The sequence below is a fragment of the Hypomesus transpacificus genome, unplaced genomic scaffold (assembly GCF_021917145.1).
Source record: "Hypomesus transpacificus isolate Combined female unplaced genomic scaffold, fHypTra1 scaffold_65, whole genome shotgun sequence".
NCBI classification, from domain to species: domain Eukaryota; kingdom Metazoa; phylum Chordata; class Actinopteri; order Osmeriformes; family Osmeridae; genus Hypomesus; species Hypomesus transpacificus.
In genome coordinates this window covers 1,083,528-1,099,707 of record NW_025814037.1, presented here as the reverse complement: position 1 = coordinate 1,099,707, position 16,180 = coordinate 1,083,528, and the positions used below count along the sequence as shown (strand labels likewise).

The following is a 16,180-nucleotide window of genomic DNA, read 5'->3' as shown; positions in this document are numbered from 1 at the left end:
CCCAGTGTTTCCTCTAGGATTTTCTTTAGCAGTGGGGGCAGGTCTGTCCAACCCCCCCCCCTCCCCCCAGCCAAAACAAAGTGCTAACCCTATATTTTGGAGCAGGTTAATTTAATAGTCTAATAGCTAATGTATTATGTAGCTTAATGTAATATTGCACATATTTTTGTCCTATTTCCCTTAATAATAATAAAGTTAGGCTACTTAATGACACCTTACAGTCATAAAGTATGTTCTAAATGGCTTAAATGCTGTATTGTAAATGGTCAGTGGCCTAGCCTATCGATTAAGGGGCCACTCGGAAGCATGTACGCTGTTTGCTTCATTTGATCTTGATAGGCTAAGCATTTTGTAGCTAATAATACCAATATACACACTATTTATTAATTAAAATTATTACTTCAGCATAATAATGCACCTAAAATACAGCAATAAGGGCAGCAATCGCCCATTGATGAATCGATGAATCAATGAATCGACATGTGCAATTTTGCTAGCAGGGCAATAGCCTACAAACAACGACAATCACCAGTTAACTTAATTTAAATTAGCAAGAACTATAGACTAATACAATAACAGCCTTAAATCAACTGACAACATAAGTTATTCAACTTAGCTCTACAGTTCTCAAGGACGCACACACGCAATCTCAACTGCGCTGTGAAGCGCGTGTCCGTGCTATCCTCCGATACGCTTTTTAACAATCACTGCTGATAGACGGCCTAAAATTTTGTACAGCCCTATTTCTGATACCGTGGGGGCACAAATTTAGCCGTGGCGGGCCGCCACGGAAAAATCTACATAGCGGAAACACTGATGTCTCTTAAGGCTGAATGTAGAAACGGTTAGGCTTCCAAAAAGTGAATGTGCATTTGAAGTGGAAACTGAATTTGAGTTTCAGAGTCAAGTTGTTCAGTTGTACTGTATATACACTATATTGCCAAAAGTATTCACTCAGATATCCAAATCATTGAATTCAGGTGCACAAAGCAAGGGCCATTAAGACATGGATGAGCGAGTTTGGTGTGGAAGAACTTGACTGGCTGCACAGAGTCCCCACTGGGCCAGTGGCAAACAAGTGGCCCCACAATTTTTACTGGCCCCCCCTTCCAAAAGTTTTAATTTATTACAACAAAACCAAAGACTCATATTTATGTTATTCTGTTAACATGTTTAATTATGTTATTCTGTTATCGTGTTTAACCATTTGTCAAACACATCTTGGATATAAAAATACTTTTAGTCTGTCCCGACCTTTTTTACTAGAGCCCGGCGGGCCGATATTATCAGCGGGCCGAATGCGATATTGGGCATTTTTCACTATCGGTGTCAGCATTTATAATAGCCGATAAATTTATATATATATTTTTTTTTTATTATTATTGTTTTTTTTCTTAAATGACTTTAAGTTTCATTTCTTAAGTTTGTATTCTTAGACATTTTATTCATCAGAACTTTAATATATTTTGATGTTCCTCTGTTCTGTTTTTTTTTTTTTTTACTGCATTATCATATTATTTTAGTGACTAAAAAGAACAGGAGTCAGATGGCTTAGTGGTTAAGGAATCGGTCTATTAATCCGAAGGTTTCCGGTTTGATTCCCAGCAGTGTCCAATGACGTTGTACATTAGCTATTTGTAGCAAGGCACTTCACCATACTTGCCACTGGGAATGTCCCTGTACTTACTATAAGTTGTTCTGGATAAGAACGTCTGCTACAAATGACTAAATGTAAACTACAAATAGCTAATGTTAGGGAAATCAGTTGGTTTTGTTACGCGTTTCTGGACTTTTGTAAAATATTTTTTTATATCGGAATATCAGATTATTAAATCACCAAATATTTGTATCGGTATCGGCCTTAAAAATCCTGCATCAGTCGGGCTCTACTTTTTACTGGCCCCAGTCGATCGGCCATTGGGCCATCGCTATAGTCAAACCCTACCTTTGGGATGAAAGACACTCCTAAACCTTGTGGAAAGCCTTCCTAGAAGAGTTGAAGCTGTTACAGCTGGAAAGGGTGGGCCGACATCATATTAAATCCTATGGTTTAAGAATGGAATGTCACTCACGTTCATATGCCTGTGAAGGCAGATGAGCAAATACTTTTGGCAATATAGTGTATATGTGGTATTAAACATTTAACAACTTTAATGCCAATTATAACGCATTCTTAAATGGTCTATAACTATGGCATCTACATTCCATTTGTTAGTTGTTCTCGTGGCAAAGTCTAACAGACATGCTAATCATCTAACCTTCCTGACTTGCAGGGAATGAGTTTGGTCATCCAGAGTGGCTGGATTTTCCTAGGGAGGGAAACAGTGAGAGCTACCACTACGCTCGCAGGCAGTATAACCTAGTGGACATGGGCCACCTCCGTTACTGCCAGCTCTACGCCTTTGACCGGGACATGAACCACACTGAGGACAAATATGGCTGGCTTTCCGCTCCTCAGGTAACACGCACACACACAAACCCAGATAGCACAGCACACAGATGATTTTAGTGTAGGGTAAAGCTCTCTGCACTCATTGTATTTGGCTTCATGTTTCATTCCTGAACATTACCATGATTACCAGTAAAATCTCAAATATGTGCTTTGTAGCTTTTTTTCCAGACAGAAAAACGCTGTAAATGTTCTATTAAAAGTCTGATTCTAGGAATGTCTTGATTCACTTGCTAGACTATCAAGGTGAACACGTTGACAGTATAGGAATTATGCTGTCCTGTGTTCATTTCATTGCAGTTTGGTATTAGGGAAAGTAATGGGAGAATGCAAATGGAAACTGTACATTAAATATTTTCCTTGATTCACAGTAAGAGGTAATGTCAAGGAGGTTCACTGTTATTTTGACTACTTTATTATCAATTTGTGTCATCTGAGTCATCAAATTCATAGTAACATTGCTACACCCCATGTACAGTAACAGTATGTTGGCTGAATGCATACCGATTATCCATAAAAAATGATCTCAAGGCTAAAGCATGATGAAGCATGTAATCATCTGTTGTTTTGAAACCGCTTGCTAATGTGACACTTGTGCATTGTTTGCTGAATAACTTGGTGCCGATCGGATCACCACCAGTTTTCACAAGGTTTCTGTTGTGGCTTGTAAAAAGGAAAACATTTCAAACCCTTACAGAATTGAATTGAATTGAATTGATGTTTATTGGCCATGAAAGTTTGCACAGACACGGAATTTGATTTGGCAGGAGAGCCTACCTAGGCAGCCATCAAAGGCGCCCACCAGAAAGATTACAGCAAAGCATAACATGAGGAGAGAGGAGGAGAGAAAAAGGCAACCCCCATACAATGCTCCTAGAGGAGTACAGTATGGGAACAGGCAAAAACCTCAGCACATAAGCCCACAAACATTAACAACACAACATTACAAACACTTGCAATGGGAAAGGGCGGTGGGGTAGACCAGCAGCATCTGGACCTGCGACCGTAATAGGCGCTGGACACAGACCCGCCAGCCACCCAGGGAAAAGCAATCAAAGGCGTTGGATGGGGGTGGGGGGGTGGTGGTATCTGTAGTAGGTGAAAGTTAGTGTGTGAGTAGGTCTGGGTTGGCGCCCTCGACCTAGGCCACAATCAGTCCGAGTCTCTCTATGCAGATAGTGTTGGCAAGGAGACGTCCTTGGTCATGACCCGGGTAGAGACCAAGCCACAGATGTTGATGGTGGGGGAGTGGGAAGGGAAGAGCAAGATAGTCTCGCTTCAGCGCTCTCCAGGGGAGTTGTTTTCCAGCAACGGCCTTGGCCAAGGCCTGAGCTGGTTACGGGGCCGAAAGTAGATGAGATTGGTGTAGATGTTTAGACGAGTAGATGCGACTCAATTTTCACGTCCACCCTTCAGGAAGGCCTCCAGATCCTCAAACCTTCTTTGCTGAGCCGCGAACTTATCCCTGTTGTACTCCCTATTCTGCTGTAAGTTCACAGTCAGTGCTCCAACGGCTCTGCCCACCGTCTCAATCAGGTCGGGCAGCCTAAGGGGGCTTTTGATGGCTGCAGCCGTTTCCTTGACTTTCCGATACACAAGCCAACCGCCTAATCCACAGCAGAAAGCCTGTAATCATGGTTCCGAAAATAAAGATGTCTTCAACATCCTCAACGGAAAGCGCCGCTAGACACACGACACGCCAATTGTCCCACGCGTCCATCGTGTAGCCAGCTGCAAACGTCCCGTCCGGACATTTGGGTTCCCCCGAACCCGAGCTTCTCTTCGAGAAGATGGTGTCAATTGCATTGAGAGACCAGCTAATTAATTCCATGCTTCCAGTTTCGGAGAGTGATGGTGAGAGAGTATCTTGAGACAGACAAGACAGACAAGACAGAGCGAAGCAGGGAAGGTCAGGGAGGGGAGGATAGAAAAATGCGACCAATGATACAGCCATGATATACTAATGAAATATCCCTGGTTAAACCCGGTTTGATTAGGGCCTGTGTCCACATAATGTCCACAATTGTTCCCAATGAGGAGAGAGTGTATGCGGCTGCGTTCGGTCACCTAAAGAAAAAGTGCAGCATGCATTGCAAATCTTGGATTTTTTCAGAAAGGGGCTGCTGTCATCACTGGTGCTCTTTTCTCTCGTTTGATACTCTGGCGCCATTCATCTTAGAGGATGGAGTTAGTTTGCCAACCTAGACAGCAAACCAAGTTACATAGCGATAGGTAAATCACTTTTTGTTTTAGGGGCCAAGCTGCGTAAATGAGCAGCAACAAATGTATGCTTTTTAACTCCAGAAGCGCCAAGCCATTAGGGCCGTTAGGGGTCAAATTGGCCCGTGGGTCTACAGACAGGGACGTTGATTGTTGACATGTAATGATTGCTAGATGGTGCTTGTTGCACAGAGCATAGGCATGGTCGGAAAATGTACGTGCTTTCGTCTGTCATTTATTTCCGTGTTCTTAGTCGGTGGTTATTTCATGAGCGCGTTTGTTGTCTAGCCCTTAAAGCATTCAGCAAAATGTAATTGACCGTTCCTCAGGGCCCCGCCCCCTTAGTTGCTGTTGCTAGGTCCGACACAATTCCCGGAACTGTCATCCCAAAAGCCATAGCGAGTACGGGAATAAGCGCTATAGCTGTCAGTATGAGTGATGATCTTTGGAGTAGTACCTCCGCGACATCCTTCAGATCCAGGCAGAAGGGACTGCAATATGCAGTGGAAGGATATATTCAAAATATTTAAATTAGCAACGAAGGGGAAACAACAAAAATCGAAGCCATAGCATACAGGTCTCAAGTCACCTTGTCTTGCCAGGCACTTCACAGCAATCACGGTTGGGATACTCAGGAGTAGGTCCCCCACTCACAAAATGCTACGAATATTAAAATAATATACGTTTATAATGGCCTGTTGGGACATTTTTTTTATAATAGTAGTTGACATGAACCGTAACTGTTTGGGGATGTTCTATCAACTAACATATCTTAGATATTGTTCGCTAGCAGCTTAACTTAGGTAGCTACCTCGGAACAGACATATTTGTGTTTGTTGATGTTCGCTAAATTAAGTTGGGAGTGGGGTCTCCCACACTGTTTAATCCACCGCCGGCACCTTTCCTCTTGTGCCTTGGGCTTTGGAAATTGAAACAAAACCAAGCCTCCCTCTAATCTGTTAGGATACCTTGTGTCAGATCGACATGTCCCGTAGGCTCACGTTGCTTCAGATGTCAAAGCTTGACGGACCTTCTTCTCTTAGTAGCGGTTGCTAAGGTACGATTGGACGAGGACCGTTCTAGGGAGGAGTTTCGGGGACGGTCAATTGGCTAAAGGATATCAAGCAATTTAGGGGTTAGGCTAGACTGCAGTTAGTCTATAGTAGCCTGACATTATCAACATTTTATAGTCTTCTGACAAGATTGCGTTGTTGTCCCCAGTCAAAAGTATAACAAACACACATCATAAACATTCAGGGCCTCATGTACGTACATTCGCAAACGTAGCATTATAAGCGCCATGGCCAACCCGCTGATTGCGCACGCTGTGATACTTCAGTTTACGTGGTATTTACGAAACATGCAGGTCATAGGGTAATCAGCGTCTTTCTCAAATGGGCCTCCTTTTCTCTTTCTATCATGGATCAGCCACCAAAGTCGAAACATCGATTACTGTTTGAAATGATCCTGATGCCAATATTTGTAATGTAGCGAGGAGTTTAACAACTGCTGGAATGGAATGTGAACGCTGAATCAGAGATTCGATGTAATCTTTGATTCCTCCAGTATCTCTATTGTATGGCTGCTTAATCTGTAACGCGTAATGATTTTGTGTTCACTCAACTCAAAAGGTGTAATCCTTGTGGCAAAAATCCTTTGGCCTTCATGACAGGCACTGTGCACTAGTTTTGACGATGCCATCATGTAGACTTGTCACAAAGTATTTTACAGTATTTTTAAACTACAAAATACAAAACACTTAAGTATTTTGATACAAAAAATATAGATATTTCAATCACACCTATCAAATACAAATGACAAAATCCTATTTTGTATTTGAAATACATAATTTAAATAAATGTCATAAATACTGCCCATCCCTGAGTATCCACACACGTGTGTTTTGCATGTAATCAGCATGTCTTTCTTTTGTTCTCTATTGACAAGGTGAATCTTCAAAAGTTGATGCAACAAAACTTCAGTATGGACACACTTAGAGGGCTAATCTTGAATCTTTTATCTTATTTTGGTCTTCTCCAGGCATTTGTGAGCGCCCAACATGAGGGGGACAAAGTGATAGTGTTTGAGAGAGCCAATGTCCTGTTCATCTTCAACTTCCACCCCACCAAGAGCTACCAGCACTACAAGGTGGCAGTGGGTTCTCCTGGAAAGTATCTTTTCATCTCTGTTATCCTCTTGCTGAAGTATCTGACTTCTTACAAAAACACGCCTTCCAGGAACGTGACGTAACTCAGGTACTAAATTGCAAACGAAAATCGGATGAGACCGTTTCCGCATATACCAATCGATTTCAAAACGCGTGGAAAGATGAGGCTAAATTAGACATTAATGACACGGAAGATACTTTTTTGGTTAGCATGTTCTTAAATGGATTAGATCCTAGATCAGCCTACACTCTCAAGTTGTCTGCGCCAGATTTGTTTTCATTAAGTCCGGTGAAATTAATGAGAAAAATACGGGAATTGGAAGCAGTCGGAATGTTTAATGTTCAATCGTCACGATTTCAGGCAGTACAAATGGACCTACCCTTGGCTAACGATACTGTAGTAGTACATCAACATTTTGAGGATCAAAGGACTGTACGTTTTAATATGAACAATTCTACCCCAAATAGAGGTGGTTTCTACTTTAATAGGAATAAACAACGATCATTTGGAGGAAGTAGAGGCGTATGTCACTATTGTCGTAGACAGGGTCATTGGATCAAAGATTGTCTTTAACAATGCAGGATGAGGAGAGAGGTGTTTATGCTCAAAGAGACACTCGCCCCTCCCTACCATGGAATGCTACTCCTGAGAGGCCGGCCAGGGTACCGCAGGAAACACAACAGAAAGACACACCAGCCAATTTGATTTGGGATAAGTGACGCTGTGTATCAACGGATCTGGACAATGTTAAATGTATCATTAATGCCCCACAATTTCATGTTTCAGATACACCATCTGAAATACCACAATTAAGTTTGAGTATCGCAGAAAAACAAATTCATTTTTTGGTTGACACCGGAGCCACCATATCCTGCTTTATGGAAAACCGATATTGACTGTCCTTTGAGTAAGAATACTGTCCAGTCCGTCGCATCAGTAGTAAGCCCCAGATAGATCCTATTTCACTCCCATTACAGCCTTATTTAAAGATTGCATACATGGTCCTTTTTACCAGCACTGGTCACATATTAGCTCTGAATAAATGGCATATTCAAGACGAAGAAGGCTGCAATGCAATGTTTGTGACTTCACTATCAGCTAAGCCTGATGTAAAGAAATACAGGTTAGGATTTTATTAGAAGATAGAAACAACCTCTAATTGGGGGTGAATTGTTCATATTAAAACGTACATTCCTTTGAGCCTCAAAATTTTGATGTACTACTACAGTATCGTTAGCCAAGGGTAGGTCCATTTGTACTGCCTGAAATCGTGACGATTGAACATCGGCGGAACATAGGCTGATCTAGGATCTAATCCATTTAAGAACATGCTAACCAAAAAAGTATCTTCCGTGTCATTAATGTTTAATTTAGCCTCATCTTTCCACGCGTTTAGAAATCGATTGGAATATGCGGAAACTGTCTCATTCGATTTTCGTTTGCAATTTAGTACCTGAGTTACGTCACGTTCCTGGAAGGCGTGTTTTTGTAAGAAGTCAGATACTTCAGCAATGTGGTCTTGTTTATGCGCCTGTGTCAACCATGGATGGACATTGTCATCATATTCAGGACTATCAAATTCAACAGATAAAGTTGGACAAGCTTCTATCAATGTTTCTAACTTTACATTTGGCATTAATGTGGTTAGAATGTATCGGGAATCCTTTCCACTTAAACCTGAATGCATCAAAACAGCCGTATACCAATTTATGAAAGCTTTTGGATGTATGACTGGCTTTGTAGCGTCTTGTGCAATACGAGAAATTTTAGACAACGATAAAGGGCGGTTTAGAACTCTATCTCCAAAAGTCAATAATGGGCCTAGAAAAGTACTTTGTCCATTATGTTGATATTTCCCTGTTCTAGACTGTAGCATATCCACAGTTTCCTCATGACATTTTAGCAAACCATTCTCTGAGATGCATGTCGACACACCAATGATATCTTTGGGGGAAACTGGGAATCCTGGATCAAATTTGACATTATACTTGTGTTGATACGCTTCTACTGCTCCAACAAAAGTGTCCATGAACACGCCAATAAAACAATGTTTTCCATTCTTTTTATATGGAGCCAGGCGAATCGCTTGCGTGGTGCATTGTGGGTCGCGACGCGACCAAGTTGAGATTTTCTCAACTTTATGCAAATTAGGAGCGATTTTCGCTAGCGATGGCCAATCGGAGTGTATTCTTGTTTCTCGTAACGTTGCAACCATGGTAACATTTCTAGGTTTCAAGGTGGAGAAACTAATCGTTTGTGTGGCCGCTTACCCTGTCCTGTACGACACATAGCTGTATTCGTACAGAGATGTTAATACAAAAAAAACGAAGCATGGCGCAAGGTTTGCCGAAGTTGTTGGTGCTAAATTCAGTTTAGTCACATTACGTAACTTTGTTCTGTGGTAACTAGCTAGCTAGCCCGGCTGGAACTCCCTATCATATCGACAGATTAGCAGAGATTGAGGAATATAATAAAACGTTTTTTACACATGTCAACGTGTATGTCTATTAAACAGTTTTCTATTTTGTATACAAGTTGTATTATGTTGGTGGACTTAATAAAATAGCATGTTCAATGTTATATGAGGCTACATATAAAAACATACTACGAACAGGTAATGCATATTTTGCTTAGAGGCTACGCTTGTGATTGTAGCCTCGATGTCACCATGGTTTTATTAATATTCGACATGATACAAAGTTTAAATATCAATTGGTGCCTATTTCAACTTGTAGTAGCAGTTTCCCTCAACAGAATGCTTTTTATCAAAGGATGATGATGATTAAGATGACGAAGAGACATTAATTACTGCTGCCGCAGAAATGGATCAAATCAAATCAAATGTATTTGTATAGCACTTTTTACACGCAAGCATGTCACAGAGGGCTTCACATGCGCCCATAGAACTGCCCCTCAACCAACCTAAACCCTCAAGGAAGACAAGGAAAAACTCCCAGAAAAACTCTCAATGGGAAAAAAAATGGAAGAAACCTTGGGAGGAGCAATTCAGAGAGGGATCCCCTCCTCCAGAGACGGTTGGTAGGAGAGAGGAGCAGAACATAAGCTAAACATAGTCATACAGTGTCAATGGGTTTGAAACACCAAAACCCATTGTTCGCCTTTATAGACGTTGGATGGGACCGGGAAACTCGCTGTTGGCCGTCATGGAGACTGGATTCCGGGTGACGACCTGGTCCAACGTTGGCAGACCAACGACCAAGCAGGTCCTGACAGCTCCAACCCCCCACACCACAGGGAATGTGTGGGGGGGGGACAGAGAGAGGAGAGCAGGGATTAGAGAATGCCAGGAGCAGCTAACAGTTACAGTCATGATAGAATGAGATCACCACCGGTCAATTGTGGACTAGTGCAGCAATTTAACAGAGCTAAAAAGGGTATTTGATGCAGCCCCACACACCAAAACAGCGACAGCCCCCCTCGGTTGGAACATGAAATCTGTTCCAGGGGAAAGAACTCTAAAATAGGTTATACTTATACGAATAAGGATGAAAACAACCAGTCCCCCGTTGTCTCCAACTAGTAATAAAAACTATAATAGTAACAAGATACAGTAACCGGTTTACTTTATTTGTAACATCTAGATGGGCAATGTGAAGATAAGCTATAATTACAATTTAAAAGTGACATGTGATACACACATAGGCAAGCACACACCCCAGGTTTACATAGAAAGTACACACATACTTCCTTTTAACAGTCATAGAATTGACTAAACAAGAACGTTTTTAATCTAGTTTTAAATGTCGAAACAGTATCAGCCTCCTTAATTGAGATGGGTAATTTGTTCCAGAGAAGAGGTGCTCTATATGAGAACGCCCTACCTCCAGCTGTTTTTTTTCTTAACTTTGGGTATTACCAGATAGCCGGCATCTTGAGATCTTTGAGTCCTAGCGGGGCAATAGGGTGCAAGGAGACCGGAGAGGTACAGTGGTGCCAATCCATGCAGAGATTTGTAAGTTAGTAGTAAAACTTTGAAATCAGCTCTGGCTTGGATAGGGAGCCAGTGTAAAGAGATAAGAGTAGATGTTATATGATCAAACTTTCTTGTTTTAGTCAATAGTCTAGCAGCAGCATTTTGCACCCGCTGTAAATTTTTTAGGTAGGTAATTGGGAGGCCAGAGAACAACACATTGCAGAAGTCCAATCGGGATGTAACAAAAGCATGTATTAGTTTTTCAGCATCATCCTTCGAGAGGAATTTTCGTATTTTGGCAATATTACGTAGATGGAAAAATGCGGTTCTGGTGATTTGCTTAATATGGTACTCAAACGAAAGGTCTGGGTCCAATGTGGCTCCTAGATTTTTTACCAGCTGGCTTTGAGATACATTGACGCCGTCTAAGTCTAATGTCAGATTGGATAAATTATTTCTGTGCTTTTTTGGGCCAAAAATTTGAACCTCGGGTTTATCCGAATTAAGAAGGAAATTTGCTGTCATCCAAGTTTTCAACCCGGAAACACATTTTTCCATAGCATGTGGAAATTCTCCAGGCTTTATAGACATGTATAGCTGCGTATCATCTGCATAACAGTGAAAACGTACCCCAAAACTTCTAATTATGTTTCCTAAAGGCAACATATAGAGTGAAAATAACAGAGGGCCTAGAACTGAACCCTGTGGTACTCCGTATTTTACAGTGGAGCTCCTGGATGAGCAACCATCATAGTGGACATATTGTGATCTATCAGATAGATACGATCTAAACCACTGAAGTGAAGTACCAGAAATCCCAACATAGTTCTCCATACGTTCCAGGAGAATCTCATGATCCACAGTGTCAAAAGCTGCACTTAGGTCTAGAAGAACCAGGACAGAGCTGAAGCCCGCGTCAGAGGCTAATAATAGATCATTGACTACCTTGGCTAATGCAGTTTCAGTGCTGTGGTGAAGACGAAATCCAGACTGGAGAGGTTCATAGATCTGATTTGAGGAGAGGTGCTCAGTAAGCTGTTTTGCCACAGCTTTTTCTAAGATTTTGAAGAGAAATGGCAAATTTGAAATTGGCCTGTAATTGCTAAGACAACCTGGATCCAGGTTTGGTTTTTTAAGAAGGGGCTTAATAATAGCTTGTTTGAAATCGTCAGGGACTTGTCCAGTTACAATAGATTCATTAATAATACTAAGCATTGGTGGTCCAATAATAGGGAGAAGCTCCGTACAAAGTTTGGCAGGGAGGGGATCGAGAAGGCAGCTAGTGGGTTTCGAGGAATCTATCAGCTTGATGAACGCTTCCATAGAAATAGGGTTAACCCTCCTGTTATGTTTGTTTGTCAGGAACAGCAATGGTGTTCCCGGGTCAATTTGACCCGGGGCATGTTTAAATCTCCAAAAGATGTCCTAAACCAAAAAAAATCCTAACAAGCAGTGTGCACATGTCATTACCAACTCCATTACTAACTATTCTATCAATATTTAGTGCAATTTAGTGTTCCTTACCTCTAACAAGGAATGGTTCAATTAGGACAATTCACTCGTTTTTCATAAAAAAAATACATTTTCAAACTTTTTTTTTAATGTTTCACCACTTTATCACTTTTGAAAGACCAACATATAAAACAATGGTTTTACACAACATTGAAACATAACATTTCACTTTTGTTTAACATAAATGCACTGTTTGTGAACCAGAAATGAACCAAATCGCAATACAATACAACAAACAAGCAATTGCAATATGAACGTGTGTGTGAGTGTGTGTGTGTGTGTCTGTGTGTGTGTGTCTGTACATCTACACAGCACACGAGTGACATGTCATCACACTGTGCTTTGTGCAAATGAATTTTGCACATTTCGCACAGGTCATGCTTGTCTTGACATCGTCAGATGGACTGCAGACCTGGCACCTCTTCCTCTTTCTTTTCCCCTCAGCAGCAACCTAGAAACAAGAGGACCATGATTACTATGGTTTCTTTTTGCTGATACCAAGACACACACACAACACACTCTCATACACTTATACACACACATGCATACACACACACACACACACACACACAATTACTTACCTCACGCACTGGTGTAGTACTTCGTGCAGTCCTCTCCTGAATCTCCCTCACCGTGGCTGCAGCGGTTGGGGTCCTTGGCAGGTGCTGCCTCCGTTGAATGTGCGGTGTCACAAGCGCCTTCCCCAGCTCCTCGAGAAAGATGCGCCTCTTGTACAGCTTTGACACATTCCAGTCAGGAAAAATCTCAGTCCAGATGACAAATGCATTGTAGGCCGATACATCTATCATATTATAATAGATGACCAATGGCCAGCGCGCAGTCATTCGTTTGGTGCTGTAGGACCCTGTTACTTTGTCCAAGTTGTCTACCCCCCCTTTGGTGGCATTGTAATCAAGGATCATGCTTGGTTTCTGGTCCTCCCTTGTGCTGATTTCAGCATTGTTGTGCAGAGTGCTCATGAGCACAAATGTTTTCCCTTTTTGGGGCAGTAAGACACTAGGGCTGTGGTGTCTGTGAAGGCAAACATGGAAGACTGAGCGGCCCTGTTCTTGATTACCAGCAGCTCAGCAGGGAGTTCCACCCTGTTCTTTCGGACAGTTCCGACCATTGTGAGCTTTCTTTTTAGAAGCTCCTGACCCAAATTGTAGTTTGTGAAAAAATTGTCACAGGATATGTTGTGCCCCCTGAGACCGTGTGCCATGTCGAGCACGACCCTTGAGCCCTGATTCTTCTCTGGGGCTCCTCCAACTGCCTTTCCAGTGTAAACCTGCATGTTCAATGCATAGCTGGTTTTTGCATCACATGCTGCCCAGATTTTTATCCCATATTTAGCTGGTTTGGAAGGCATGTATTGCCTAAATGGGCAGCGACCTCTGAATGCCACCAGCCTTTCATCCACTGTGATGTTAGGGCCTGGGTTATAGAGTAGTGGAAGTTGCTCTACCCACTTGTCCCACACTGTCCTAACAGCTGCCAGCTTGTCTCTCTCCCGTCTACCAGCCCTCGTCTCTCGATTATCAAAACTGATTACTCTGGAGAAAATGTGAAAAGTCTCCAGAGACATTGTGGCTCGAAATATAGCCCTGCCTGTCTCTGCACCCCACAGACTGGCTGTCGATTCATCCTTGGACTTATAGACCCCAGCCAGGATGAGGAGCCCCAAATATGCATCTAAATGTGTTTTGTCCAGCTCCTTCCACTTCTCCCCAAAAACACGCCTCCCTTCTAGATTAGTCATTTCCAGAATGATTTTCTGGATTGAATTTGGCATGACCAGCTCAAAAGCTGACTTGATGTCAGTCACACGCGTCACTGCCATCCTAGTGGGCCCTGGCACTGTCTTTATTATGTTTTCTGCAGACATTCTCGTCTGACGTATATTTGGGGATGAAGACCACTGTATTTCACCGTTTTTTGACATGAATGTCTTGCTTGGAGGAATGGGAATAGCAATTCCCTCATCTGGTTCAAAATCAGAATCATTCTAATCTGAATTTAGCTCTAGATCGTCTTCGTCTTCAGACACTTCCTCCTCTATTTCACTGTCATGATCAATGACGAAGTCCCGAGCCTGCTGGACTGTCATCCATCTGTTTCTGCTGCTCATTTTGTAAAGGTCTGTCTGCCTGACAGAGTGTAATGTTGGTAAGAATCCCATGCAGATAATATTTGATATGTTTTGCCCCTCCCCTGTTGAGTGTCCACTGAATGTGGGTGGAGTTTTCCCGCGAGAACAGAGAACATAAATGGTTCCCGTCAAGTCGCAACACTTGCACCTGTGCGTGTGCGCGCGTGTGTGTGCGTGTGTGTGCGCGCGTGTGTGTGTGTGTGCATGTGTGCGCGCGCGTGTGTGCGTGTGTGTGCGTGTGTGTGTGTGTGTTTTGGGTGAAATATGTCTCACAGTTGTAAATAAATAAATAGTCTGACAGTTCTGACACCCTTTTACCTCCAGTTTTACTGCCGGGTCAAATTGACCCGAACAGTATCTATGTGATATAAACATGCAGGGGGTGGTTGCAAATATGTGAGATGAATTATTTTCATAGTATATGTTGATTACCCTAATTAAGGCAAGCAGAAGAAGTTTCATACTGAAAAAATACTTTTAACTATTTTTCCTAGATCTTCAAACTTTGAAACGGGTCACTTTGAAACGGGTCAACATAACAGGAGGGTTAAAGTGAGTGAGAGCCTCAACATGCAGCATGCTGGGTACAGAGGGAAAATCAGTGGTGATGGACACTCCTCCAAGACTAGTCTGTAGTTTGTCCCTTATTGCATAGATTTTTTGGTCAAAGAAATCTAAGAAATCATTGGGAGAGAGATCTGAACTAACACAGAGTGTACTTTTCTTAGTGAGTTTTGCAACAGTATCAAATAAGAACTTAGTGTTGTGTTTGTTCTTACTAATCAACTTAGAGAAATATTCTGATCTGGACCTGATGAGGACTTGCTTGTACTCTATTTGGCTGTCCTTCCAGGCCAGGCGGAAAACCTCCAATTTAGTGGTACGCCACTTATGCTCTAATTTTCTAGTGGACCTCTTGAGAGTGCGGGTTTCCTCTGAATACCATGGAGCCAGTTTCTTGTCTTTTCTTTTCCTTGGTTTGAGTGGGGCAACAGAATCTAGGGATTGCTGAAGAACCAAATTCAGATCCCTTGTTTTAGTATTTAATGATTTATTTGGGACGTCAAGTGCTTCTAGTGCAGCGGGTAGAATACTAGCCAGTTCCAGAGCTGCGGCTAATAAAAATATTCTGGGTGCCTCCAAGGCTCTGGTCTGATAATATAGGATTGTGGGGGTGGACAATGACATCACTAATCTTGATTCCCCGCGTGAGAACTAAATCTAATGTATGCGAGTGAAGATGGGTAGGTTTAGAAACCACCTGAGTGAGACCTGTGGAATCCATTAGAGCAGTAAAGGATGCAGAGAATTACTATGTATGGTAGCTACTGGTAGTTCTCTCTCCATGTACTTTTATTTACAGGCTTTTTTTGTAATTGTCAGTTACACTGACATTATGAGAATAATGAATATAAAAACGATTTGCACATTCTGACAACAGGGCATGCTGTATACAGTGAGATGTTCATTTAATGGCAGGTGAATTTTGCATGTGGAACAGTGAAATGTAGCTAATGTAATCTCATGTTAGAAGTAAATTAGTTGTACAAACTGCACCTCGTGAAGAAAGTGCCAAAAACTGACCAAGAGATGGTGTAGGCCTTCTTAGGGTAGAAGAATAAAGGCTAATCTCGAAAAAGATTTACTGGAACACCAGTTACGAGAGGATTCATGGTCACAGGTGATGTTAGTTGTAGGAACAATAACCTATATAAATATTAATAGTTAAATTTTCTGACTTTCTATTT

General features: G+C 41.9%; 1 protein-coding gene and 1 pseudogene across 4 annotated transcripts in view; one reads left to right on the top strand and one right to left on the bottom strand.

Moving 5' to 3' along the window:
- LOC124466127 (1,4-alpha-glucan-branching enzyme-like) overlaps nucleotides 1-16,180 on the top strand; it is a 144,927-nt gene that overhangs the window by 103,718 nt on the left and 25,029 nt on the right. For 3 of the 4 annotated variants that reach the window (XM_047017807.1, XM_047017805.1, XM_047017806.1), the window contains exons 14-15: nucleotides 2,274-2,458; nucleotides 6,710-6,840. In XM_047017807.1, the coding sequence (XP_046873763.1) occupies nucleotides 2,274-2,458; nucleotides 6,710-6,840 (316 nt within the window). The remainder of the gene's footprint in view (nucleotides 1-2,273; nucleotides 2,459-6,709; nucleotides 6,841-16,180) is intronic. The other variant, XM_047017808.1, reaches the window with a different exon arrangement.
- Nucleotides 12,071-14,653, bottom strand: LOC124466129 (annotated as a pseudogene).